This window comes from Mustelus asterias, chromosome 14 (genome assembly GCF_964213995.1).
Source record: "Mustelus asterias chromosome 14, sMusAst1.hap1.1, whole genome shotgun sequence".
Lineage (NCBI taxonomy): Eukaryota > Metazoa > Chordata > Chondrichthyes > Carcharhiniformes > Triakidae > Mustelus > Mustelus asterias.
The window spans coordinates 18,627,627-18,655,179 of NC_135814.1; the positions used below are offsets into that span (position 1 = coordinate 18,627,627).

Here is a 27,553-nt window from a genome sequence, read left to right on the forward strand (position 1 = left end):
CCTGCACATGAATAGTACCTGTAATCCTGTGTGCTTACCCTGCCTAACATCTATTTAACCCATTTCCTTAAACCAAATATTATAGCCCATTCTAAAAACCCTTTGCTCAAGTGCAATCTGAAACTCTCTCCTCTGAAAGTTGGGGAGGCTCGGTCGATTGCAAAATGCAAAACTGAGATGAATAGATTTCTATTCAACAAGGGTATCAATGGATGTGGAACAAAGATATATAATTGGATTTTAGATACAAAATAGCTACAAAGCAATTGAATGATGGAACAGGCTTGAGGGGTTGAATGGCCTACTCTTGTTCTTATGTTCCTAAACGTAAATCGATACAATACAATGCAAGGTTCCTTAGGCAGCACAAAGAATATCAAGATAAAAGCAAAATACTGCGGATGCTGGAATCTGAAACAAAAACAGAAAATGCTGGGAAATCTCAGCGGGTCTGACAGCATCTGTGGAGAGAGAATAACGCCAATGTTTCGAGTCTGGATGACCCTTGGTCAGAGCTAAGAGTAAAGAAAATCAGAAAAGATTTATACTATGAGGGCGCGAGGGGCCATACATAATAAGACAAAGAGAATGTAAATGAGAATGAAGGAGACCGAGAAAGGAACTGAAAGTGTCCATTAAGTGATCAGAATGTGTGAATGGCAGAAGAGAGGTACGGATGGTTAAGGCAGGTGCCCTGAGAGGATGGGGGGAGGGAGTGGGGAGGCAAGAAGGAAAGCAGGAATGGAGAAGTGGAAAAATAGAAGCAAGAAAGGATGATAAAAATGGATGAATGAGATGAAAAGAAGAAACAGAATAAAATAAACAAAAAACGTCAAATACTCTAAATAAACCTCAAAAGATTTTTGTGGACTCGCACAGAGCTGGAAAATAGTGGGGCAAGATGATAACCTTTTGTTTTTGATTCCCTGTGGGATTTGCCCCATTGTAGTACCATACATATGAAGTTGAGAAGGTGGTAAATGGAAAAGAGATTACAAAGGTTACAGAGGTAAAAGAGGTAATTGCCTGTACCTTATGTGCTACAGGCATGCATGGAGCAATTGTTTATGCCTGTTCCTGACATTAGAAAGTGGCTGATGTGGGTCGCTGGGCTGACAAGCCAAATTTGCATGAGAGTTTGCTGCTAATTGCGATATTGTCGTCCTTTCCTGGAGAAACATCAAGCAACACAATTGTGCAGCTTGCTATTGGTACTTCTCGGGATCAAACTGAAACCCTGGTCCCTCTGCAAGATGGCGCTGCATGCTCGGCTGATCTTCAAAACCACCGGAGTGAAACCATAAACCAAATTTTGGCTTTTCTAAATGAATGAATTAGCCTCTAAAAAGAACAGTTTGTTTACAGAATTAAGCAAAGCTTCATGTTCAAGTGCATTTCCAAGTCACTTACCAATTATTATCCTCATCACATCTCTCCCATGGGTACTCTACACCAGGACCCAATCTCAGATGAATGGAAAATTGGCATTTAAACTAATTTTGGATCAAGATTTAGAATTTACTTGAAGCAACCGTCACTCCTGTCTCACTCAGCCTCTGAAAACCATTGCAACAAAAGTGATTGAGTAAGGTTGAAAGCACTGAATGATATAATCCCACAATAGAAAAAGAGTTAAATCTGAGAGCTCGCACAGCATAGCGAACTCTAGAGGTCCTGATACAAACTGACAGATGGCGGTCCACTCAGACCTCTCAGGTAGTAAGTTGCCACTATCACACACCTTAATCAGGATTTCATACATCCCTGTTTGGTGCCACACAGTGGTGCTGGTCACACTGGGTAAGTATGGTGAAAGCATGATTTTTGATTTCTTTAATGTTCTGTCAAAACGTTTTGGATGCGCCGTCTGTTTGGAATCGAAAATGTTTGCAAGCATTGGAATATGCCTGATGAACAGTACTCATGGCTTTGCAATAAGCAGCATGGGGAGTGTCTGATGGAAAATCTTGCTAAAGTCTAAGATTCCAGGTTAGGTTGCAAATGCTTTTCATCTGAAATCTCTTTTTCTAGATTTGATAAACATGCATTGATACTTACCTTGGTGTCAATTTCACTCTCATACATCTGATATGTGCAAATTTATGATGTAATATTTACCAAGTCTGAATTATCAGTTATTCCCGTTATATAGAATCTGGTTGCAAGCAACTTTCTTCCACCTGAACAAACATTGTAAAACTGTATCAAATAATTAATGGAATCTTTAGTATCAAACACTTTTATTGCCTTCTCTTTGCCTGTAAGGCAGTGATGGGCAACCTAGGCTGGTGAGTGGACCACACAAGCGCCCTTCCTTCATCTCAATGGGCTGCAAGATTGAAATTGGGGACGTTCACTAACCATGACCCCATGGATAAGATTAAATGCATTTAATACATGCCAAATATTTCATTAGTTATAGAAAATGCTTAATCATTTCTATAGTAAGAAGTCTCACAACACCAGGTTAAAGTCCAACAGGTTTATTTGGTAGCACGAGCTTTCGGAGCACTGCTCCTGCATCAGGTGAGTGGGCAGTCACCTGATGAAGGTGCGGTGCTCCGAAAGTTCGTGCTACCAAATAAACCTGTTGGACTTTAACCTGGTGTTGTGAGACTTCTTACTGTGCCCACTCCAGTCCAACACCAGCATCTCCACATCATAATCATTTCTATATTAATATAAATAACATCAACTTCAAATAGTAAAAATAAAAGAAATATTTACACTTCAGAAGGAGAGGGAGTGCACGGCTCTCACAGTCAATATTGTGCACAATTAGTATTCACCTCACTTCACTTGCCCTTAAGTGCATATCACTTCAGTCATACTGGTAGGAAAAAAACTACATGGACAGGAATCAGCAGAATGTGGAAATCCTGTGCATGGGCAAACTGCAAACAGCAAACTGAATGGGTCTCGGTGAACAAGACAGAGAGTGCAGCAATATTTTATTTATTAGTGTCACATTAACACTGCAATGAAGTTACTGTGAAAATCCCCTAGTCACCACACTTCAGCACCTAGGGAGGGAGAATTTAACATAGCCAATGCACCTAACCAGCACATCTTTCGGACTGTGGGAGGAAACTGGAGCACCCGGAGGAAACCCACGCACACACTGGGAGAATGTGCAGACTCCTCACAGTGACCCAAGCTGGGAATTGAAATTGGGTCCGTGGCACTGTGAGGCAGCAGTGCTAACCACTGCGCCACTGTATGGCCCTGGTCCGCAGGTTACCCACCACTGCTGTAAGGTATTGAAATAAGAATTTTAAACAACACTCCCATCAATTCTACCACAATTAGTTAGGAAATGGTGGCCACGTCTCAATTGCTAAAGAAAAATTTGATATGGAAAAATGTATTCTTTAAGTCTGATGGACTGTATACAATGTCAAGAACAATTTTCAAAAATGAATCTTAACGCTATGATAAAGAGCAGAAAAAAGCAAGAATGTGGGTTGGAAAGACAGAACAGGCCAATCAGCAGTTGAGACATATAGATAAATTAACATATTACACATGACTTCTTTCACCGGAATTTTGACATTGAGTTTTTTCAATTTAACCTTATGGGTCGAAATTGTGCTGCAGTATATTGGTAATGAATACAGTAGAACCAATTTTAACTCACCCAACACCCAATCACAGATGAGGAGTTAAAATAGAATCCCATGATGGGTTATGAAATTTCACTGGTCTCCAATTTTAACCAAAGTGATAGCTCATGCATTCCGATCAGGATATATTATCTTCATTAGAGGAATGGACAAAGTACTGACCATTATTGCAGATATTGCACTCTCCAATTTCATCAAATTTGTTTCTCTCACCCAGTTTTAGTGACCGGAAATTCCTTTGGATTTCAAGAGGATTAATAACATGTGAACAAAGTTTCCTGCTCTCTGTCTGGAAATGAATATCACTAAACTGAAGTAGTGAAATGCAATGGTTTATTGAATGTTTTGTAACAGGCTTGATATTGCATGGCTACTTCAGATAGACCGGTTCTGCCAACCAGCGACTGTACTCCATGTAAACTTTGCTGCAGTGGACATAATCTCGCTGCTCAATTAACATGTTTCTTTCTTTCTTTCAAGGGTTCAGAACCACACACATTCATTCGAGAAGTGACAACAGTAAGTAATAAACTTAAATAAATTGTGAATTGTTAGGAGGTGCATTATTTTAAGATGTGAAATCAATATTGTTTTGCTGCACTGAATATGACATCTTTTATCCAGCTAATCAATCACATTTCCTTTCCCCAAGGTAACAGGACCACAAACAGTTATTCATGAGGTGAGCACAGTAACAAACCAAATAATTTCCAGCGCTTTGTGTACTGAAGTCAACTTAATAATGTGCACTATCCTAAGTGTGACACCTTTTCATCTTGAGTTCTGTGCCCCTGGTCCCGCAGGTCTGCAATCTCTACCATAGGTAGGGCAAGGAGTCAGGGCCCAAATCCATCTCAGCTGGAGCTGGGATCGAACCCCCATGAAGTTGGTTGCAATCGGAGCCACACTGACTGTTCAGCCACCTGAGCCAACCAGCTCCCAAGGCGGCTGAGTTGCTGTCGTAACATGCCCTTTTACATGCATTTGGTAGCCTGGAGCTATGGATGGTGATGATGGATGTCCCAATTAATTTCCATCACATGGCTGCACCAACTGGTTCTTGGCATTGAGTAGTCTGGCCTGTGGTCTCACTGCTTCCTGCTCTCACTGCCTGCCATTGGCTTATGTTGGAACGATTTACAAACTAATAGTCAACCTGTCTGTTTGACCGTGTTATGAACGCACCTTCCTCTCCTGGTGAGTCCTAGAACGGGACATAAACCCAGAGCTTCTGATTCAAAGATGAGGGTGCTATGCATTCCACCACAAATCCTCCTTCTATATTGTACTGAATGACTATTGGTCTTTCCCACAAGGTTTCAGAACCACGCACGGTCATTCGAGAGGTAAGAAGCTTAAACATCTGAAATAATTAACTAATGGACTGGATTTTGCAGTGAAATTGTCAGCAGTCAACATCATGTGAACCTGACAGCAATTTCCAAAGTCTGTAGTTAAATGTGGGAATCCAGAAATTGCTGTCGGTGATACCCTGTCCCTCCACAGGCGCATTGGTTAAATCCCTGCAGTTGGACATTTTCCAAAAGCTTGTCATGATCATTATTTCAATTTCTACCTTAAACCACGTGTCATCAACCTAATGTTATTTTGCTGTTTCTAAATGATTAACAAAGTTTATTTATTAGTGTCACAAGTAGACTTACTGCAATTAACACTGCAATGAAGTTACCCAGTCGCCACACTCCGGCGCCTGTTCGGGTACACTGAGGGAGAATTTAGTATGGCCAATGCACCTAACCAGCACGTCTTTCGGACTGTGGGAGGAAACCCACACAGACACAGGGAGAACTATGGTTCACCACACTCCACACAGACAGTGACCCAAGCCGGGAATCGAACCTGGGTCCCTGGCGCTGTGAGGCAGCAGTGCTAAGCACTGTGCCACCCAATTGGAAGAATCGGTGGTTTTTAACTTTCTGATTTGCTTTCGATGAGAATTTTTCAAATGTGACTGGCTGCTTAACCTGCTTGATAACATTACTGTAGCTGGACATAGAAGATCTTCAGTAGCTGATGACAGAATCAAAGTAACATCGAGAAAGGGGGACCCACACCATAGAGATTGCTAGATTTTTTGAGCAGATTTCTTCAAGATCACCATCACTTTGCCACTGAAAGTGAAACTTAGCCTAGCATTTGGTGGTGCATTTGTTGACTGGGACAGAACCAATTCTTGATGCTCTGCAATAGATGTGAACTAATTTATTTTGCGACTAAATGACCATTTTTCTTTCCCACAGGTAACGGAGCCACACACTGTCCATGAGGTGAGTGTAAGTGATGAGCTAATGGACATTTGGTAGTGTATTTGTTCATGGGGCAGAACTAATATTGTTTTATTTATTATTTAAGGTTCATAAGTCTGCTTCGGGGCTACCTGTCAGAGAAGTAAGAAAGAGGAAGAAGATCGACAGGTCAAAGTTCATGACTCCTTATCTTGAACACAGTCATAAGATGCAGGATCTGTTCAGTTCGGTATGAAATCTCTATTTCATGCTTTGTGCACTGATTTGCTGGTTAAGCATTTTTTCCTCACTCTTGGGTACCTTGTTGAAGTGCTCTTCCTCTAAATGCGAAGAGGTCTTCACATCTGACACCAAGCGTGTCTTCACTTGATATCCATATGGACTCTATTTCTGGTGGGCGTTGTCTGGACTTACTATAGCCTGGTTAGACTTCATCCCTACCCTGAAACACTGAGTTAATTTGGACCAAACCACACCCCCCCAACCCACCACAACCCTCCCCCGCCCCCCAACCCTAGTGCACTATCTCAAAGGTCAGCTACTGAAATGCAGACCAAATTTTGAACTTGAACTTTCCAGTCTGTTACAAGTACACTGAATAGTACATCTACTAAATGGACCATGCTATAGTGCAATAATTCATCAGGATTATCAGAGGACGTATTATCTCATATAATTATGTGATTAAATGTGCCTTCAGCTGCCACTTTGTTGGCACTTGCCTGTTCTTGAGTTAAAGATCATAAACTAACTGATAAACAGATTTGCAACATGTCCACCAGCAGGCCACCAATCGTTTGAGGTGAGAAGTGTTTAGTTTGACAATGCAAACTGAGTTAATTTTCCAAGATAACAAACTAGTTGATTTGCCCACGGAGTAATGAGTAACCCATTGCAAGGCTCCCCCCTCCCCCCACACCCATAGCTTCAGCTGAGTTATGTTTTCCATTGTGCTGCCACCTCATTCCCACTCAGTGGTGGAGATGAAATTTAGATCCACTGCGTCAAGGGCTTTGGTTGATTAAAATTGTGTAGGCTGTGGCAGTTTTTATGTTGCTCATGTTTCTCCCTAACCTGCTGGGTAATGTGAACACTGTCAGTGGCGCAATAATTTTCCCTGAAGTGGCATTGTGCCTCTGGGAGAACTGAGCTGACAGCGCATCAACGTGAATGATTGGGAAATCCTCAAGTGTATTTTCCCAGCAATTGTCACAGTGCCTAATTTCAGATGGCAAAAATGGCTTTTTTGTAATTTTGACACAAAGAAATGTTTTCAATTTTAGAACAAGTACAAGGAAGAATTTGAGAAGGAAAAAGGAAAACCATATGCTATTGTCTCAGACTCGCCAGAGCTGAAGAGAATTCGGAAGGCTCAGGCACAGCTCAGTGAGGTGAGGAACATGGAGACTAAATTTGAAGAGGTTGCATCTTCCACTGAGAAACGCAATTATCCTAACGAGTCCATAAATTGGATAGATATTGGATCTTAAAGTTTATTTATTGTTGTCACAAGTAGGCTTACATTAACATTGCAATTAAGTTACTATGAAAATTCCCTAGTTGCCACACTCCGGCGCCTGTTCGGGGACACTGAGGGAGAATTTAGCATGGCCAATGCATCTAACCAGCACGTCTTTCGGACTGTGGGAGGAAACCCACGCAGACATGCAGAGAATGTGCAAACTCCACACAGACAGTCACCCAAGCTGGGAATCAAACCTGGGTCCCTGGCGCTGTGAGGCAGCAGTGCTAATCATTGTACCCCCATCCCACCCCTTCATCAAACAGTCCGAATTGGTTCCTTTATTCCTCCCACTCCCAATACCACCCCCACCTCGCCATCTACTGTAAACCTCTCTAGTTCATGAGGTACTCACGTCAGCATCCTTCCTTCCATCTACATAAGGAACATAGGACTTAAAATTAGGTGTAGGCCATTCGATCCTTCGAGCCTATCCTGCCATTTAATGAGATCATGGCCGATCTGTTTGTGCTCCCAATTCCATTTTCCTCTTTGCGCTTCCAAGAGGATGGACATGCAATAAATCAAATCCATTGGAAATGAGATAGCTTCATATGGTAGACTTTAGCTGATGGCTGAAGAGACCAATCCATGAGGGCCAGCCTCTGCGACAAGCACCACACAGGAAGTAAAAGTTAATGCCGTATTATTGCTGCTAAATTACCATCATCAACTCAATAATGACGATGGGGCCACATATCAACACAAAAGTAAACCTGAAATTTATTGGAAAGGGCCTCACTCAAACTGATTTTCTTAAAGCTCTCAGGTTTGAGCTTGATCACCTGAGTGTAAATGTAGATGGAAACTCATTCAAGTAAAGGTCACATTGTTAGAATTCAAACTTCTATTATTGTAGCTACCAGGGTATTAACCTCCCACAACCCCAACCTAAACACCCAAGTTTCCTTGTCTTGTTCTGTGGCAGTGATCACACATGTCACCAGTAATCTAGTAGTGTCTCTGAGGCACACTGCATGTAGCCTTTATTTGCAATGCACCAACTTCAGCCATTAAAGTACGCATCTAATTAAAAATCTTGGTTTACCTGTGGACTTGAGTAAACCTGACCTGCGCTTTTTTGCATCGCCAAAACGCACACCTGACCCATATATGACTTTGTCCAGCTTACACATGTAGTGCAGGTTGCAAGACACAATGGAATGTATGGATAGTGTGAGTGCAGAAGCAGGCTGGTTAGAAGGATTATCTCGGTTCTCCAACACAGCAGCCCATTTTCCAACACCATTTAAACACCGCCTTAAACACCCATCACCACCCACCCACCCCACACCAATCCATGCCACCTCAGATCACCCTTGCTACCCATACCTCCTCATCCCCACCCACAGTGGAGCTCATGTCCTGCACCAGCACAGGGCAGAGGTCCCACAACCAAGTCTCCACCGTGTCCACCACCAGCCTCGCAGTGTCGACCTGGCTGCCTTGGAGTGCCGACACGATCACCTCAGACAGAAGGCACTGGGACTCCTCCAGTTGGCCTTGCAATCAGATGAGTGATGCAGACATCCCTTACTGATCTTCCGTCTGGAGATTCAGCGACTGGGCGAAGGCCGGATCCAGAGGCGCGTCACCTGACCGCTGCCTTCCTGGCAGCCATCTCTGCTTTGGACTTGGAGCAGGTGCTGGGGAGGCGTTTAAGTGGAGCTTCCTGGTAGTTGAAGCAATCAGCCTGAAGGTGGGCCAGCGAATCCGATTCCAGAGTCTTGAGTGGAGTGTAAATGCTGATAAAGATCTGTTCGGTTGAATGCTCTGTTTCTGTGCTGTGGACTCAATGTAATATTCTGTAAAAGCTAATTCTTTTTTTTAATTCTAAAGGTCAAGTATCGTTCCGATGGAGACAAGGCAAAGACTATGTGCCATGTTGATGGGAAGGCCCGCGATATCGAACATGCTAAAAATGTTTCCCAATTAGTTAGCAAGGTAACGTTACCTACAATGCACTGCCAACACAAAGATTGAATGCAGATCACATCTTAATGATCTTCTTGTGTAATACAAATATACCGCACGTCCAAATCAGTCTCGTGACATGCCTACTGAACTGCCTATTCCAGGTGTTGTACAAACAGAAGTGGGAAGACACCAAGGATATCTACCAGCTTCCATCAGACGCTCCTGAGCTTGTGCGAGCTGTGAAATTTGCTGAAAACTTCAGTCCGGTAAAGAGACTTATTCATCAAGTCAAGTAGCAAACACCAGGGCAATATTATACTCGTAACTTTAGGCATTCTTTTGTCAGAACAGTCACGTTGCTCCGACAAAGACACAAAATAAATGATTCAATCGCTATGGCGGCCAAGAGACAGGCTGCTCTGATGGGGTTATGCTGGCGGAGGGGCGGGGGGGGGGAGCAGGGTGGCGTTGTAATTGGGATTCAGTGGAAGTGTCGCTGGAATGCCCACCAACGAGCTACACACACCTCTGAGAAATGATGTGGCGATGCCGGCATTGGACTGGGGTGGGCACAGTCAGAATTCTGTTGGACTTTAACCTGATGTTGTGAGACTTCTTACTGTACCTCTGAGAAATGCACAAGTTTTTTAAATTCATTCAAGGGAAGTGAGCGACACTGGCTGGGCCAATATTTATTGCCCTTGAACTGAGTGGCTTGCTAGACCATTTCAGATGGCATTGAAGTGTCAACCACGCTGTTGTTGTATCTGGAGTTCCATGTAGGCCAGACTAAGTAGGGATGGCAGATCTCTCTCCCTAAGGGGGAACCAGATTGATTTTTACATCAATCAAAAATGATTTTGTGGTCACCATTAGAGGTTTAATTCCAGATTTTTATTGAACTCAAAATCCAACATATGCCAAAGTGGGATTCGAACCCTGGTCCCCAGAGCATTGCGCTGGGTCTCTGGATTACTAGTCCAGCGACAATACCATTGTGCCACCATCTCCTGGGACGGCCTTGTGGAGGTGAGGTCTCCGAGATACACCTTGGGCTCTACTAAGTTTGAGGATTTTGATCTCCAAAAAATGTGGATGCTATAAAGTGCTCAGAGGGTCTTTGTAAAGGGTGACACATTGGAGAGTAGCACATAAATCAAGATTGCTTTAATACAGGAAGGCTTGACACTATCTACGCTCTTGTCCCACTTCCCCCCACCCTTTCGCCCCCAGCCCACCATGGATTTTCCAGGCCAGGTGTTTGTCACTATTTTATGAGCAGCCATTTTGCGAAGATCGAAACAAAGAGTAACAGAGTATTGGGCAGCAGTGAAAAATCTCCAGCATAAAAAGTCCACACAATGGGCAGAATTCTCCCAAACCCCCGGCTGGTGGGTCCAATTGTGGGTTTGGGTGGGGATTGGCAAAGTTCAAAGGGTGGGATTTTCCGGCTGCCCTCGTCCCTACGATTCCTGTGGCGGGCGGGACGGGAAAATGTTTTCTTATGAGGTTACACAGTCCTGTCCTTTGTAGCCCTTTTGCAAAAGTGTACATGGCGAGACCACGTCTGGCATCCATTGGCTAATCCTGGTGTTCCTCTCTCTCTCTCTGGGGTTGCCAGGAGGGCCTGGGCGGGTGGGATGCTCTTTCGGAGAGTCAGTGCAGACCTGATGGGCCGAATGGCTTCTTTCTGCAGTGTAGGTGTTCTATGGAAGGCTAGAAGATGCATAAGAATGGGATAGAGTAACTTGCTCTGTAGATAGGTCCCTGGTTTCTCTCTGATCTATCGAAATACTACAAGTGAGATTAGAAATACTTGCTGTGAAAAATTATGAGCAAAAATCTCCAGGTTTTACTTCACCGTTCTCTGCAGCACTGTGTCAAAGGGCAGCCTTGTTGACCAGTACATTTAATTCTTACTATGTTCGGGGAAGTGTATTTTTAAATTTTCAGCATCAACATCTATTTTGTGAAAAACAATTATTTTTAATTGCAAGTAATATGTCACTAATAGAGTTATAGGTATTATTCCAAATTGAAGTTGAACTAATGTTGATTGTTTTCTTTCCCTTGAAGAAATTGTACAAAGCAGCCTGGGAGGAAGAGAAGCCCTTCTACTTTCCTTACACTGACAGTCCAGAGCTCAGACGAGTTGCCAATGCTCAGAAAGCTCTGAGTGATGTGAGTGACTTGAACATTAAACATTCTAGTCTTTTGGGTGTCGGAGATTTTAATACAATGATTACAAGAATTAAAATGATTTTTTGGTCATTTGATCAGTTGCCAACAAAGGAGGCAAAGCTTCAAAGGGGTGAAAGAGCCATGTGGCGCAAGAGGCCATTTGACCCATTGTTCCGGTGCTGGTTCTTTGGGAATGAAACCCACTCTTCCAGCTCCTTCCCCACCATTTCCTTTTCAAGGAACTCTCCAGTTCCCTATTAAAAATGATAGCTGAGTCAGCTTCCACCCTTTCAAGGTAATGCATTTCATCAGTAAAAATGAAGCAGATCATCATCCTTGCTGAGGTTAAGACAGATCAAAGTTTGAAGCTCACGCACTCAAGCACTACTGTCAGGGTTTCAGTTGTAGATTTGCTTTTTCTGTGCCGTACAAATCTTCTAAATGTCCAAAGGATCCTCTTTCAATCTCTTTAACGTTTATTTATTAGTGTCACAAGTAAGGCTTACATTAAGACTGCAATGAAGTTACTGTGAAAATCCCCTAGTTGCCACACTCCGGCGCCTGTTCGGGTAGACGGAGGGAGAATTTAGCATGGCCAATGCACCTAACAAGCATGTCTTTCGAGCTGTGGGAGGAAACGGGAGAACCCAGGGGAAACCCACGCAGACCCACAGGAGAATGTGCAGACTCCATACAGACAGTGACCCAAGCTGGGAATCGAACCTGGGTCCCTGGCGTTGTGAGGCAGCAGTGCTGACCACTGTGCCACCACTTCCATGTGAAGCTATGAATATCCAAACTTCTTTTGCCTTTCCTCTTGGCTGGTCAAGTCTTAAAACTACTCTTTGCTTTGTCCACGATCTGGATATTCCCCTTCTGGCCAAAACTGGTCATAGCACCCTAAGAAATACTGTACAGTTTAGCATGCCTTCCCCTGATTGGCACCGCAGTGTTTTGACGAAATCGGTCATTTAACTGGTATTTTACATTGGCTGACATGTTAATACAACAAATCAAATAACATCCCTACATTTCTTATAAATGCACAATCAGCTATCTCAATGTTGTCTATTAAGCACTTATGTTGCCAAGTATTTTTGTTCTGTAGGCAGCAATTAGTTAGTATTAAGTATCTTTCGTATTAAGTATCATTTTATTACTAGAATGATAAATATCAAATCATTAAGTATTGGAAGAGGTGAATCGTCCGCAGCACGATAAATAATCCAGAGGACCAAGCTATTTATTTATTTTTGTTTAACAGACCAATTTCCTCTTTCTACCCAGATTGAATACAAGAAAGGACATAATGAACAAATGTCAAAATACACCTCGCTGGCAGACCCACCAGATGTAGAGCTCGCAAAGAAGGTCTTCAAGCAGCGCAGCGATGTGAGTACCAGCAGTAACAGTGTCTGGAAGAAGATGCTTCAAGGCACATTCATAAGAGGTGTAATCAGACAAAAATGCATTTCATGCCCCAAGAAAAAGGGAACATTAGGAGGGATGACTAAAGGAGTTCCGAAAGGGATAAAAGCTAATTACTGCGGATGCTGGAATCTGAAACCAAAAGAGGAAATGCTGGAAAATCTCAGCAGGTCTGGCAGCATCTGTAAGGAGAGAAAAGAGCTGACATTTTGAGCCCAGATGACTGTTTTTCAAAGCTTTGACAAAGGGTCATCTGGGACTCGAAACATCAGCTCTTTTCTCTCCTTACAGATGCTGCCAGACCTGCTGAGATTTTCCAGCATTTTCTTTTTTGAAACCTGAAAGGGATGTGGATTAAAGCGAACCTTCAAGGAGAAACAGGAGGAAGAGAAGGTTTGTGTGAGGCAATTGCGGAGAGTAAGATCCAGGTGGCTGAAGTTACATTTGCCAATGTTTGGGTGAAGGGAGTTAAATGCACTGGACATCATGGTTGGGGGAATTGGGGATTGTTGGGCTGGAGGAAGTTACTGTAATGGGAGTTAATGCCTTGAAATGAGCTGAGAACTTTAATTGGGAACCAAAGAACAAAGAACAAAGAACAATACAGCACAGGAACAGGCCCTTCGGCCCTCCAAGCCCGCGCCGCTCCCCGGTCCAGGATTGAATCCTGAATCCAGGATCCCCGCCCAATTTTCCAGCCTATCTACATACCAATATCCTATCCACCGAGCTGTCCCTCACAGCTACGATGCTTTGTTCATTACAACCTATTAACTCACCCCCACCCCCCCATTCCAGACCATGTGATCTCCAGGGAGAGGCAAAAACCCAGAGTGAAAAACCCCAGGGCCAATATGGGGAAAAAAAATCTGGGAAATTCCTCTCCGACCCCCTGAGGCGATCGAAACGAGTCCAGGAGATCACAATGGCCCCGATCGGAAAATGCTTCCCAACCCTAGTCATTTCCACTTCCACGAACACCATATGAATTCCCTGCCCCCGAGACATGTTCCCAACTATCCGCAGTCTCACTCTGTACTGGCACCAGCAAGATGATCATAGAATGAAGCCTTGAAACGAGAAACCAGGAACAATTAGCCCGCGCCGCTCCCTGGTCCAAACTAGACCACTCTTTTGTATCCCTCCATTCCCACTCCGTTCATATAGCTGTCTAGATAAGTCTTAAACGTTCCCAGTGTGTCCGCCTCCACCACCTTGCCCGGCAACACATTCCAGGCCCCCACGACCCTCTGTGTGAAATATGTCCTTCTGATATCTGTGTTAAACCTCCCCCCCTTCACCTTGAACCTATGACCCCTCGTGAACGTCACCACCGACCCGGGGAAAAGCTTCCCACCGTTCACCCTATCTATGCCTTTCATAATTTTATACACCTCTATTAAGTCTCCCCTCATCCTCCGTCTTTCCAAGGAGAACAACCCCAGTTTCCCCAATCTCTCCTCATAACCAAGCCCCTCCATACCAGGCAACATCCTGGTAAACCTCCTCTGTACTCTCTCCAAAGCCTCCACGTCCTTCTGGTAGTGTGGCGACCAGAACTGGACGCAGTATTCCAAATGCGGCCGAACCAACGTTCTATACATCTGCAACATCAGACCCCAACTTTTATACTCTATGCCCCGTCCTATAAAGGCAAGCATGCCATATGCCTTCTTCACCACCTTCTCCACCTGTGACGTCACCTTCAAAGATCTGTGGACTTGCACACCCAGGTCCCTCTGCGTCTCTACACCCTTTATGGTTCTTCCATTTATCGTGTAGCTCCTCCCTACATTATTCCCACCAAAGTGCATCACTTCGCATTTATCAGGATTGAACTCCATCTGCCATTTCCTTGCCCAAATTTCCAGCCTATCTATATCCTTCTGTAGCCTCTGACAATGTTCCTCACTATCTGCAAGTCCTGCCAGTTTTGTGTCGTCCGCAAACTTACTGATCACCCCAGTTACTCCTTCTTCCAGATCATTTATATAAATCACAAACAGCAGAGGTCCCAATACAGAGCCCTGCGGTACACCACTAGTCACAGGCCTCCAGCCGGAAAAAGACCCTTCCACTACCACCCTCTGTCTTCTATGACCAAGCCAGTTCTCCACCCATCTAGCCACCTCCCCCTTTATCCCATGGGATCCAACCTTTTTCACTAGCCTACCATGAGGGACTTTGTCAAATGCTTTACTAAAGTCCATATAGACAACATCCACGGCCCTTCCTTCGTCAACCATTTTGGTCACTTCTTCAAAAAACACCACCAGGTTCGTGAGGCATGACCTCCCTCTCACAAAACCATGTTGACTATCGTTAATGAGTTTATTCCTTTCTAAATGCGCATACATCCTATCTTTAAGAATCTTCTCCAACAACTTCCCCACCACGGACGTCAAGCTCACCGGCCTATAATTACCCGGGTTATCCTTCCTACCCTTCTTAAATAACGGGACCACATTGGCTATCCTCCAATCCTCTGGGACCTCACCTGTGTCCAGTGACGAGACAAAGATTTGCGTCAGAGGCCCAACGATTTCACCTTTCGTCTCCCTGAGCAGCCTTGGATAGATTCCATCAGGCCCTGGGGATTTGTCAGTCTTTATATTCTCTAACAAACCTAACACTTCCTCCTTTGTAATGGAGATTTTCTCCAACGGTTCAACACTCCCCTCCGAGACACTCCCAGTCAACACATCCCTCTCCTTAGTGAATACCGACGCAAAGTATTCATTTAGGATCTCCCCTACCTCTTTGGGCTCCAAGCATAAGTCCCCACTTTTGTCCCTGAGAGGTCCGATTTTTTCCCTAACAACCCTTTTGTTCCTAACGTATGAATAAAATGCCTTGGGATTCTCCTTAATCCTGTCTGCCAAGAACATTTCGTGACCCCTTTTTGCTCTTCTAATTCCCCGTTTGAGTATTTTCCTACTTTCATTATACTCCTCCAGAGCTCCCTCCGTTTTTAGCTGCTTGGACCTAACATACGCCTCTCTTTTCCTTTTGACCAGTCCCTCAATTTCCCTGGTTATCCACGGTTCTCTAATCCTACCCTTCCTATCCTTCTTTTTTACAGGCACATGCTTGTCCTGTAGCCCTAACAACCGTTCCTTAAAAGACTGCCACATACCAGATGTGGATTTACCCTCAAACAGCCTCTCCCAATCAAGAGCTGCCAATTTCTGCCTGATCCCAATAAAGTTAGCCTTCCCCCAATCCAACACCTTACCCTTGGGACACCACTCATCCTTTTCCATCACTATCCTAAAGCTAACAGAATTGTGGTCACTATTTGCCACATGTTCCCCAACCAAAACTTTGAAGACCTGACCGGGCTCATTCCCCAGCACCAGGTCCAGTATAGCCCCCTCTCTAGTTGGGCTGTCCACATATTGTTCCAACGAACCCTCCTGTACACATTTTACAAATGCCTCACCATCCAGAGTCCCTGCCCTCAGCGATTTCCAGTCTATACCAGGGAAATTGAAGTCTCCCACTACAACAACCCTATATTTCCTGCACCTATCCAGTATCTCCTGACATATCCATTCTTCCACTTCCCTTGGGCTGTTGGGGGGCCTGTAGTACACCCCCAACATAGTGACTGCGCCTTTCCTGTTTCTAAGCTCCACCCAGAGTGACTCGCTACACGACTCCTCCGAATTGTCCTCCCTCTGCACCGCTGTAATATGCTCTCCAACCAATACCGCTACTCCCCCACCTCTTTTGGCCCCTCCTCTGTCTCGCCTAAAACACTTGTACCCTGGAATATTCAGCTGCCAGTCCTGTCCCTCTTTCAACCAAGTCTCTGTCACCGCAACCACATCCAAATTCCTCGTGCGCATTATTGGCGGAAGTATTGTGGGTCTGGAAGGAGTTGTCTAAGGATCTTTGGTGAATTGCTGTTATCGACCAATGTGGGTCGATGAAAACAGATGAAATACAGGCAGCAGAATGTTGGATAAACTGAAGCTTATGGAGGGCAGAAGGAGCCCGGTCAAGAGGGTTATACTTGAAAATGACACAGGCATGGATAAGGTCTGAGGTAGGATTGGCCACCGGAATGCTATGGAAGTGGGAGTTATGGGGCAGAATTTTCAGACTGTTCCACTGGCAGGATTGCAGGCAGGAGGTCGGGGGGGGGGGGGGGGGGGGGGGGTACAGATGGCCGTACCCACTGCTCTCATACCCACACTGACCTGCCTGCAATTTTATGGTTGGATGAATGAGGCCTATGCCAGCCAATCCTTGCCCCAATTGAAGCCTTTAACTGGGCAATTAATGACCTCATTTGAGCCCTTTCCTGCCTGGCTTCAGACTGGAGGCTGGTGGGGGCAATTCAGGAGTGGTGTAAGCCTGGCCAGTCACTCTACTTATTGGGAAAGTGGGGGTACGCTTCCTTCATTGATCTGCTTTCCACACCGGGCACACCCTACCAAAATTTGCATCATGCAGATGCTTCCTCCCCCATTGCCTTCTCTATCAACACCTTACCCCTTCCATAGGCCTCAGCACCCCATTCTGCCATGGAATCATCTGCACTTACCTGGTTCAAACTCCAGGAACTTTGAATCTGGGGACTGCTGATAATCTCAGTCTTGGCTATTGCTGCTGCTGGTGCTCATGGGAGTACAGAACTGCCAGCCAACCTGATTGGGACTTCTTCCTCAGTGAGGAAAGGACACCCCACCTCCTCGAATGATTAAATGACTGTGGGGAAGCCGAACAATAGAATCCCTACATGTGCAGAAGGAAGCTATTTGGCCCATCGAGTCAGCACCGACTCTCCAATAGAGCATCTTATTCAGGCCCACCCCTGCCCTATTGCCGCAACCCCACATACTTAGCCCACTAAACCCTCTAACCTACACATTTTGGGACACTAAGAGGCAATTTAACATGGCCAATCCACCTAACCTGCACATCTTTGGACTGTGGGAGGAAACCGGAGCACCCAAAGGAAACCCACGCAAACACGGGGAGAACGTGCAAACTCCACACAGACAGTAACTCAAGGCAGGAATTGAACCCAGGTCTCTGGTGCTGTGAGACAGCAGTGCTAACCACTGTGCCACCGTGCTGCCCATATCGGTGGGGCTGTGTTCCCTGCTGACTCTTTGTGGTGGCGGGGTGAGGGGAACACTCTGAAAAATTTGGCCCATGGTTTTTGTGTTGGAGAGGATGTGGGGTTGGAGCACAGCTGTGAGTAGGATGCTGAGGTTGTGAACAGTCTGATTTAGCCCAACGCTGTGGCCAGGGAGAAGAATAGAATCAGTGACAAGCATTCAGAGCTTGAGCTACTGCCTGAAGCTGATGGCTTTAGTCTTGTCAAAGTTTAACTGGAGGAAATCTAACTGGAGCTAGATATCAGACAGCAGCTGGACATACAGAATCAATGCAAGGCGGCAAACCAGGGCTGGAGAGGGAGAGGTGAATTCTTCAAGATACATATCAAGGGGCAGGATGTAGATGAGTAAAAGGAAGGGATTCACTGATAGATCCGTGATGGAATCCAAGAATGACGGTCTGGGAAAGGAAGCACAGAGACATCCTGACTAATGTGGCAAGTATACTCAAGTCTTCATCTCTTCAATCCGAGAAAGTAAAGATGAAGTCCATTCAAAGTGAATGTTGAAGGTGGAAGAAATTGAAGATTTTATTGAGGGCAAGGCTAGCAAAGGTAAAGGAGAGGGCATAGTTGAGTGGACCGGCCATGGCAGAAGTATTATAGAACGCTGGAACCCCTACAGTGCAGAAGGAGGCCATGGAGTCGGCACTGACTCTCCAAAAGAGGGCGAATAGAATTTCACAGTTGGGCAATTTTCCGTTGCAATTGTAAGTGACTTTGGAGCAAGCTTTTTTCAAGGTGGTCCCAGGTGGAAGTGAAATTGGAAGGGAATGGGGGACGTGGGTGGTGAAGGAAATGGGGACATGGTCGGATTGCCTTGTCTGTGACTTGAGATCGCAGGAGTAGAAAAGCCGAGTGAGATGAGAGGGCGGCTGTGAGTAAAGGTTGGCAAATAGTTATGGGCGCAGAGGTTGAGTGAGGAGAGGAGGGCAGTTAAATTAGAGGATGGAAAAACTATTAAAGTGGGGAGGGGAGCCATCGAGAATGAGGAGGCACTCAGCGCAGAGGCTGAAGGGGGAAACAGAGATATCTCAGCGAGAAACTTGAGATTCGCTGCTGTTGCTGCAACAAGTCACTGTCAGAATTGTTATCCCCTGAAGTTCTGATCTCAGTGCTACAGACCGTCTGCAGAGCTTAGTCAATATCTTCCATTAAAAAAACCCATAAACATGTAAATACTGTTACACCTAATGACCAAGCAGATTACCTGCCACTCCTGTTTAACAATCAGATGGAATTAAACACAATGGCTGCAAGAGCAGGTCAGAGGTTAGGAATACTGCGGTGAGTAACTCACCTCCTGACTCCCCAAAGCCTGTCCACCATCTACAAGGCACAAGTCAGGAGTGTAATGGAATACTCCCCACTTGCCTGAATGGGTGCAGCACCACCAACAACCAAGAGGCTTCACACTATCCAGGGCAAAGCCGCCCACTTGATTGGCACAACATCAACAAACATTCACTCCCTCCACCACTGACACTTAGTAGCAGCAATGTACACCATCTACAAGATGCATTACAGCAATTCACCAAAGATCCTTAGACAACTCCTTCCAGACCCACAATACTTCCACCAAAAGGACAAGGGCAACAGATACATGGGGCGGAATTTTACGAGAATGCTTCTAAGTGTCCAGCTAGTGTGAAAATGGGAGAGTTGCAGATCCGTTTTTTGGACATGTTTTCACTCTCAATCTTACAGACTTAAACATTGAATATATGGGCTAGACTGTTTACAGCGACTGCAGGCAGTGGGCTGGGCTGAATTCGCCAGTCAGCCTGCAGAGGGAGCTATTGCACATGCGCAGACCTCTAATGCTGCACATGCGCAATTCCAACAGCAGTGGTCTGACAAACAGAGAGACATCTGTCAGGCCCCTGCTGCTGCAGGCCGCCTCAACAAAATTCCCCTCGCCCCCAAATTCGCGGGGGTTTGTGGCTGATTGCGAGCCTCACACTGCCTGAAATGCTGCCTCCACCACTGCCTAAAATGATAGTGCCCCCCCCCCCGCAATGATCATGCTGCAGAGCGGGACCCCCCTCCCACTGAATGCCTGCAGAGTGGCAGTGAGCCCCCTCCCCTTCATCCAATCACAGGCAGAATGTGCAGCTGCTCCCCTACCGATCCGATCGCAGACAGAGTTGCAGCGGGCCCCCACCCCACAATCGGGCCGCCCTTTCAGGCTACACCACCCCATATGACCCAATATTCTCCCTCCCCCAATAAGCCCTGTCCCTCTAGGCACCCCACCACCATAGGCCCCATCCCCATAGGCCCCGTCCCCTGACGCTGTCCGGTTGGCAGTGCCAAGGTTCCCAGCGTCATTACTGAGGTGCCAGACTGGCAGTGCCAAGGTGCCAGGTTGGCACTGCCAGGCTGCCACTGCCCAAGCAGCTCCTGCCTTGCTATCAGCCTCCCCAAGGGGCTCAATGGCCTCCAGTTTTACCGGCAAGGCCAACATGACTGTAACCCGTTCGTGGGGAGCAGGAGCTTTCCTTGCCAGAGAGAACCTATACTGGCAAGGCCATAAAGGCAACTGATCCCGCATGATTCACCGCCAGGCTTGCTAAACAGATGGAAATGATGTTTAACATAAATTTAAATAATTTATTGAGCCTCTCGCCCATTTCCGGTGAGAGGTTGACCTCGTCTGAAATCCGGCTCTCATGAGATCACGGGAGCCAAGAAATCGGGCGTGATCCTGATTTCTCGGCTCTTGCGCAATTCTACTGACTCACTCTGTCCACCAATGGGTGAGGCGAACCAGTAAAATCCCGGCCATGTGGACACCACCATCTGCAAGTTCCCCTCCAAGCCACTCACCATCCTGACTTGGAAATATATCGCCTTGCCTTCACAGTCACCGGGTCAAAAGCCTGGAATCCCCTCCCTAACGGCATTGTGGTTCAACCCACAGAACATTGACTGCAGCGATTCAAGAAGGCAGCTCACCACCATCTTCTCAAGGGCAACTAGGGATGGGCAATAAATGCTGGCCACCCAGCGATGCCCATGTCCCACAAATGAATTAAAACAAAATTAACACACCTATTGGGTTTTTCCACAGTAGTGTCTCAAATAAACAGGTGCTTAGGGTAGGGGAATTACCTCTTCATCTTCCAATATCAAGTGAACACAGTAAGAAGTCTCACAACACCAGGTTAAAGTCCAACAGGTTTATTTGGTGTCATGCTTATTTGCAGCGCTCCGAAAGCTTGTGATACCAAATAAACCTGCTGGACTTTAACCTGGTGTTTTGAGATTTCTTACTGTGCCCACCCCAGTCCAATGCCGGCATCTCGACATAATATCAAGTGAATTACTTATTTTGGAAAAGAGTAGATATGTCTCTGACAAAACCTGTCTAGGGAAAAATTGCATTGATAAGATCAGCCTCTGTATTAATTATGCTGCTGACAATAATCAGGGAGATGGAACGATCAGATCTGTGCCATTCACCACTCTTGTTAATCTCCATCTCGCCTTTGTAATTTTAAAGTCCAATTATTCGGGCCGTTTGAGTATCTTAATGATTTTCATAAATATTCGCCGATCGTTGCATTTCAACTGGGGAATGTGAGCCTTATCCATGCTTAATCAATCGGACAAGAAACAATCTCAGACAATTTTAATAATTTAGAATTCCATGGTCATTTTTCTGCTCTTCAACTGTGGTGCTGTGGTGGAATACCTCTGGAATTGTTTTTGGGATCAGCTAAACCTGAGTTAATTTTCTACTGAGATTTTAATCAGTGTCCTTTAAGATTTTGCATTTAAACTACAAATAACTTACCGATATCTTGATTTGATTTGATTTGTTATTGTCACATGTATTAGTATACAGTGAAAAGTACTGTTTCTTGCGCGCGATACAGACAAAGCATACCATTCATAGAGCAAGAAAGGAGAGAATGCAGAATATAATGTTACAGTAATAGCTAGGGTTTAGAGAAAGATCAACTTAATACAAGATATCAAAAGGCAGCAGGGAAGAAGCTGTTCTTGAGTCGGTTGGTACATGACTTCAGACTTTTGTTTGATTTGATTTGATTTGATTTATTATTGTCACAGGTATTAGTATACAGTGAAAAGTATTGTTTCTTGTGCGCTATACAGACAAAATATACCATACATAGAGAAGGAAAGGAGAAAGTGCAGAATGTCGTGTTACAGTCATAGCTAGGGTGTCGAGAAAGATCAGCTTAATATGAGGAAGGTCCATTCAAAAGTCTGACAGCAGCAGGGACCAAGCTGTTCTTGAGTCGGTTGGTATGTATCCTCAGACTTTTGGATCTTTTTTCCAATGGAAGAAGGTGGAAGAGAGAATGTCCGGGGTGCGTGGCGTCCTTGATTTTGCTGGCTGCTTTTTCAAGGCAGCGGGAAGTGTAGACAGAGTCAATGGGTGGGAGGCTGGTTTGTGTGATGGACTGGGCTATGCTCACAACCCTTTGTAGTTTTTTGCGGTCTTGGACAGACCTCAAGACTGTCTAATTACCCAAATATAATCAAGAATGGAGCTGATGAAAAGAATATGACTGTGAATTTTCTTACAGCTTAAGTACCATGAAGACCACAAGAAGAGGAATGGCAAGTGGAGCCAGGCGCCTTGCTATGAAGTTGCGGTTGCCCGCGTTAATGCTGACAATTTGAGCGCCGTAAGTATTTTTTTTACAAAACCCGTCTGGCTTCTTTTGTAAAGGTGATAAAACAAAGATGAAGGAGTTGGTGCGTGCGCTGCCCATAAACCAAGCAAATCCCAGAGTCCACCTCCTCTCTTTTTCTGATTAGTTGGCCTCAATTGAGACAAATTGAGTGATGCTGCCATAACTCCCAGCCAGAAAGGGGAAGACTTCAGAGTTTCCATCTCAGCCACTGTTGTCGGGTTAGGACATGCATCCTTGTGATGTGTAACTCCATAAGTTAATATAAAATTGTGTAAAGATTGGTTTCAGTTCTATCCATCACCAACTGGCTTTCTGGGGAAGAAAAGGTAGAAGCAGATCGTGGTGTAGGGTGGGATGCGAGTGTTTTCGACTGGAAACTGCGAAGGTAAATAAGGTTAAAGTTGAAGGGGGTGGAGGAGAGGTTGGAAATTTGCAGGGTAGAAATCTCACGAGCACAGGTTTGGAAGGGGATAATCAGATGATCGTAATTGGCTGCATCAGTTTATTTTGTGGGGGCATGGGTCCGGGGGGAATTCTTGCTGCACCGGGTAACAATCTGTGGAAAATACTTGGCTTCCACAGCTGGCAGCTCCTGTCTCCATTTCATAGAATCATAGAATCCTACAGTGTAGGAGGAGGCCATTCGGCCCATTGAGTCCGCACCGACCACAATCCCACCCAGGCTCTATCCCCAGAACCCCATGCATTTACCCTGCTAGTCCCCCTGACACTAAGGGACAATTTAGCATGACCAATCCACCTAACCCGCACATCTTTGGACTGTGGGAGGAAACCAGAGCACCTGGAAGAAACCCACGCAGACACGGGGAGAATGTGCAAACTTCACACAGACAGTGACCCAAGCCGGGAATCGAACCTGTGTCCCTGGCGTTGTGAGGCAGCAGTGCTAACCAGCAGTGCCACCCCATTTCGCTGATAGTTTTTTTGAGTTCTGGGGAAGCTAGCAGGAGCAGTGAAAGGTAAACTGGACCCCTAACTGCTCTCTGAATTGATCCCTCTCTAAGATGGGGCAGGGATATGCAATGCAATTCATAGCAGTGAAAATGGCAGCAGATGTGTGTGCTGTGCTTTGTGGGGAGTCATCATCGACCCAATGTGTCTGTAAAATGAACAAAACCACCTTTAAAGGCTATATGAATAACTTGGGAATAATCTTTGGTCTCCTCCTCCAAGTCTATTCCAAAACCTCCGGATATAATCCACCAGAGGAAGAAACAAAACCAAACGCAGCAATCCAAGTGTGAACTAGCCAAGATCTTGCTCAAGGACAGAATGATGGGCTTTGCTTTATCCTGAGGAGTCCTTTTAATAAACCTGATTCGCCTTGACTATGGCTTCTCAGCATCAATAGACAGGCTCTTGATTAATAAGGGGATCAGGAGAAAAGGCTGGAGAATGGGGATGAAAAAAATATCAGCCATGATTGAATGGCGGAGCAGACTTGATGGGCCGAGTGGACTAATTCTGCTCCTATGTCTTACGGTCTTATGAGATATGAACGTTTAGAAGACTATGAATGATCTAAAACAACTGCCTTGTTTGTGCTTTTTCTCCATTTTAATCAGAAAAAATATACCGAGGGCTATGAGGAAATGAAAGACCAAATTTACTTCATGCAGACTGATACTCCCGAATATGCGGCCAATAAGCGGATTAAGAACGCTACAAATCCGGTAGGTAATTTATAATGATGCAATTTAGTTTTTACTTAAAACTGGTATTAGCCCTGTTGGAATACTGGGCAGTATTTAATGGAGGTGATGGGGGTTTGACCCAGTCGCCTTTGAACCCGCGGGTGAGAGTCCGCATCACCTCTTTTAGGGAAGTTCCAACCTATTGAATGCCACTCAGGCACTTGTCTGGACGGTGGCAGGCCTTCCTCAGGTTAAAGGACCCCAAGAGTGAGAGTCCTGCCCGTGGAGAGATACTGGCCAATCAGAGGCCATCAGCTCTATTAAACAGCACTGGAGAGGTGGTGGCTGCTGCAGGGATGACACTCACCCAATTGTCATTGGATCCCAGGCCACAGTGATGGTGGTAGGGGGTCAGAGGGAAGGTGGGGTGGGAGGGAGGTTGGCTGCAAGAGCCGGGGGTGTAGTCCTCACGAGGCTTACCCACCCTCCGTTCCCAATGCCGGATCCCTCTGTCAGGAACTAAGTATCTGACAACAAGGGACCCTCTTCTCCTCACTCCCCTATAAGCTGGCTAGCAACCCCATGCAAGGTTATGCTGTACTCCCAGCATGACTTGTCCACCACAAGGTTAATATCAGTGGCAGTGGAGTGAGACCTATAAGTGGACAAAAATTGCCAATTTAAGGTCTCCCTTGGTGGCCAAACATGGGGGTGGAAGCAGAAAGGGGATCCCTAACTACCTCCCTGCTCCCCGCGCCCCCCCCTCCCAACCACCCAATTAAATGTTCCCTGGCACCAAACCCACCACTGGGGAGAGGGCATTGAATTCTGCCCAAGGAGAGGAATCTCAGTCAATCACAAGATGCCAATGGGATTGCACATGAAGTAACCCAGGACTGCAGTCTGGAAACATCATTGATCTGAAATAGAAATTGAATCAATATGATCAGTGTTCTGGCTTCAGAACTGCAGCAAATATGAATGCTGATTATGGGGAAAAATGTTTCTAAGCGGGATTAATTTAATGGGCGTGTCTGCGTGTCTTGTGAAGAATAAATCCTGAACTATTTTGTGACGTTATTCCTGTGTTTTTGTTTAATACCTTCTGTTTCCAGGACCAGAAGGCCTGACACTGGTTTGAAATTAGTCATTAGGCCTAATTTACGTAAATTGAGTCAATTACGGCCATCTTTTGGGCCACAACATTCAGTTTGTCCATCTCCGAAACCAGATTTTGGGCTTTTGCTGCACTTAAACATATTAGCAGGCGAATTGAAGTTCCGATATTCATTTATGTATTTTGCTCCTTCAGGTAAAGTACAGAGCGGACTATGAGAAGACCAAAGATAAAACTGATTACAACACCCTACCGGCCACAGAAAATCCTCTGCTTCAACAATTGAAGCACGCAGGTCACATAGCGAGCGACGTAAGTATTTGCAACCACAAGGTCTTCATGTAGTGATAAAAAACTGAAACACTTCATAGGTGAGGAAGGAGAAAAATAACAAGAACAAAAGAGCAAAGTTTCGTTTATGCTGGAAGTCTGAAATAAAAGCAGAAAATGCTGGAAATGCTTAGCAGGACAAGCAATCCTTAGGGAGCGGGGAACACAACTGATGATTCAGATCAAAGACAAAGGGCGCCATCTTACCAGCTGTTCACGCCATGCTCCCACTGCTGCGAGGTTGGAGAATTTGGCGCTCAGCCAAATCTCCATTCACTGCAGTGGGATGGGAAATTCCCGCCGGCGTGAACGGTGGTAATGTTCCAGCCAAACTGCGGCATTGAAAAGAGGAGTGGTGGCTGAAAGATGAGTGGGGACAGATGTGGAGCGGTAGAGGAGTTTAGGGAGAGACTTTCAGAAAGTGCCAGCAGAGGGATTTCTATTAAAGCAGTGAGGTGGAAATGGTGTTGCAGGAGATGCAGAAAGGCCAGAGTGGGAGGCTAGAAGAAGGCAGGAAGGGGAGGTTGCAAACATGGGTTGGGTCAATGTCATGGACCGATTTGAAGATGAGAATGAGCATTTTGAATTCTACTCGGCGTCATAATGCAGAAATCCTGTCACACTAGTTCTTTTACATTTCTTTTGGCAGAAAAAGTACAAGGCAGACTATGAAAAGGCACGCAAAAAAAGCATGAACTACTGCGACACCCCAAAGTTCAAAACTGACCAAGTGCTCGCCAATCTCAGTGATGTAAGTACTACAGTGATCTCATGACCTCGGGGTTAAAGTTCAGTACTTGAACTCAGCTGACATCATTGCTGTGGGTATTTCCATTGTAGATCAAATATAAGCAGAACTATGAAGATAAGATCAAGGGCCATTATATTGGCAGCCATGAGGATCCATACATGCTTCATTGCATGAAGGTTGGAGAAATGAAAAGCGATGTAAGTAAACAAAACTGAGTTTGATAACAATTGATAAATTTCTTACTGAGGATCTTGCTGTTAAATAATACAATGTTCCCTTCTTCTGTAGAGAAATTACAAGGCAGATTATGAGCAAGATAAAGCAAACTGTTACTTCCCGCAAACCGTCACTCCAGAGTATGAAGCTATGAAGAACTCTTACAAGTGTAAAGATGTAAGTATCTCAAAAGTATCTCTTCACAAATGTCCCCATTCGACAAGTTCACCGGGAACTCAAAATTGTCCATTCACAAATCTAGGTTGTAACGCTATCCAATTAGAGATTATTACTATGAGGTGAAGAGGGTTAAAAAAATCACCCAACCATGTGGAGAATTAACAATTGGCCAAAGGTATGTTCAATAGAATCCTGCTACTACTACAACACCAGGCACCTATAAATATACATATAAAATGTAAGAAACAGGGTCAGGAGTAGACCATCTGGCCCCTCAAGCCTGGTCAGACCTCAACTCCACTCTCCTGCCCACTCCTAATTTCCCTTATTCCTTGAGAGGTCAAGGCTGGAATTCTCTAACATGCCTGCAGTTGGGATTTTCCGGTCCTGATTCAATGAAGGGAGATTTGGCTGAGCGCCGAATTCTCTGTTCTCGCTGGCAGCTGTGGTCGCACAAATGAGACCAGCGAATTCCAGCCGAAAGATCTGACTCCCTTAGCTCATCTTGAATATACTCCACAATAGAGCTTGAGGGTAGAGAGCTCTAAATATTTACAACTCTCTG

General features: G+C 45.2%; 1 protein-coding gene across 28 annotated transcripts in view; it reads left to right on the forward strand.

Moving 5' to 3' along the window:
* neb (nebulin) overlaps positions 1–27,553 on the forward strand; it is a 286,658-nt gene that overhangs the window by 10,768 nt on the left and 248,337 nt on the right. For all 28 annotated transcript variants that reach the window (XM_078227934.1, XM_078227935.1, XM_078227937.1 and 25 more), the window contains exons 3-17: positions 4,104–4,142; positions 4,276–4,305; positions 5,885–5,911; positions 5,997–6,119; positions 7,174–7,281; positions 9,252–9,356; positions 9,491–9,595; positions 11,406–11,510; positions 12,798–12,902; positions 22,629–22,730; positions 24,326–24,433; positions 25,707–25,823; positions 26,491–26,592; positions 26,682–26,789; positions 26,881–26,985. In XM_078227934.1, the coding sequence (XP_078084060.1) occupies positions 4,104–4,142; positions 4,276–4,305; positions 5,885–5,911; positions 5,997–6,119; positions 7,174–7,281; positions 9,252–9,356; positions 9,491–9,595; positions 11,406–11,510; positions 12,798–12,902; positions 22,629–22,730; positions 24,326–24,433; positions 25,707–25,823; positions 26,491–26,592; positions 26,682–26,789; positions 26,881–26,985 (1,389 nt within the window). The remainder of the gene's footprint in view (positions 1–4,103; positions 4,143–4,275; positions 4,306–5,884; positions 5,912–5,996; positions 6,120–7,173; positions 7,282–9,251; positions 9,357–9,490; positions 9,596–11,405; positions 11,511–12,797; positions 12,903–22,628; positions 22,731–24,325; positions 24,434–25,706; positions 25,824–26,490; positions 26,593–26,681; positions 26,790–26,880; positions 26,986–27,553) is intronic.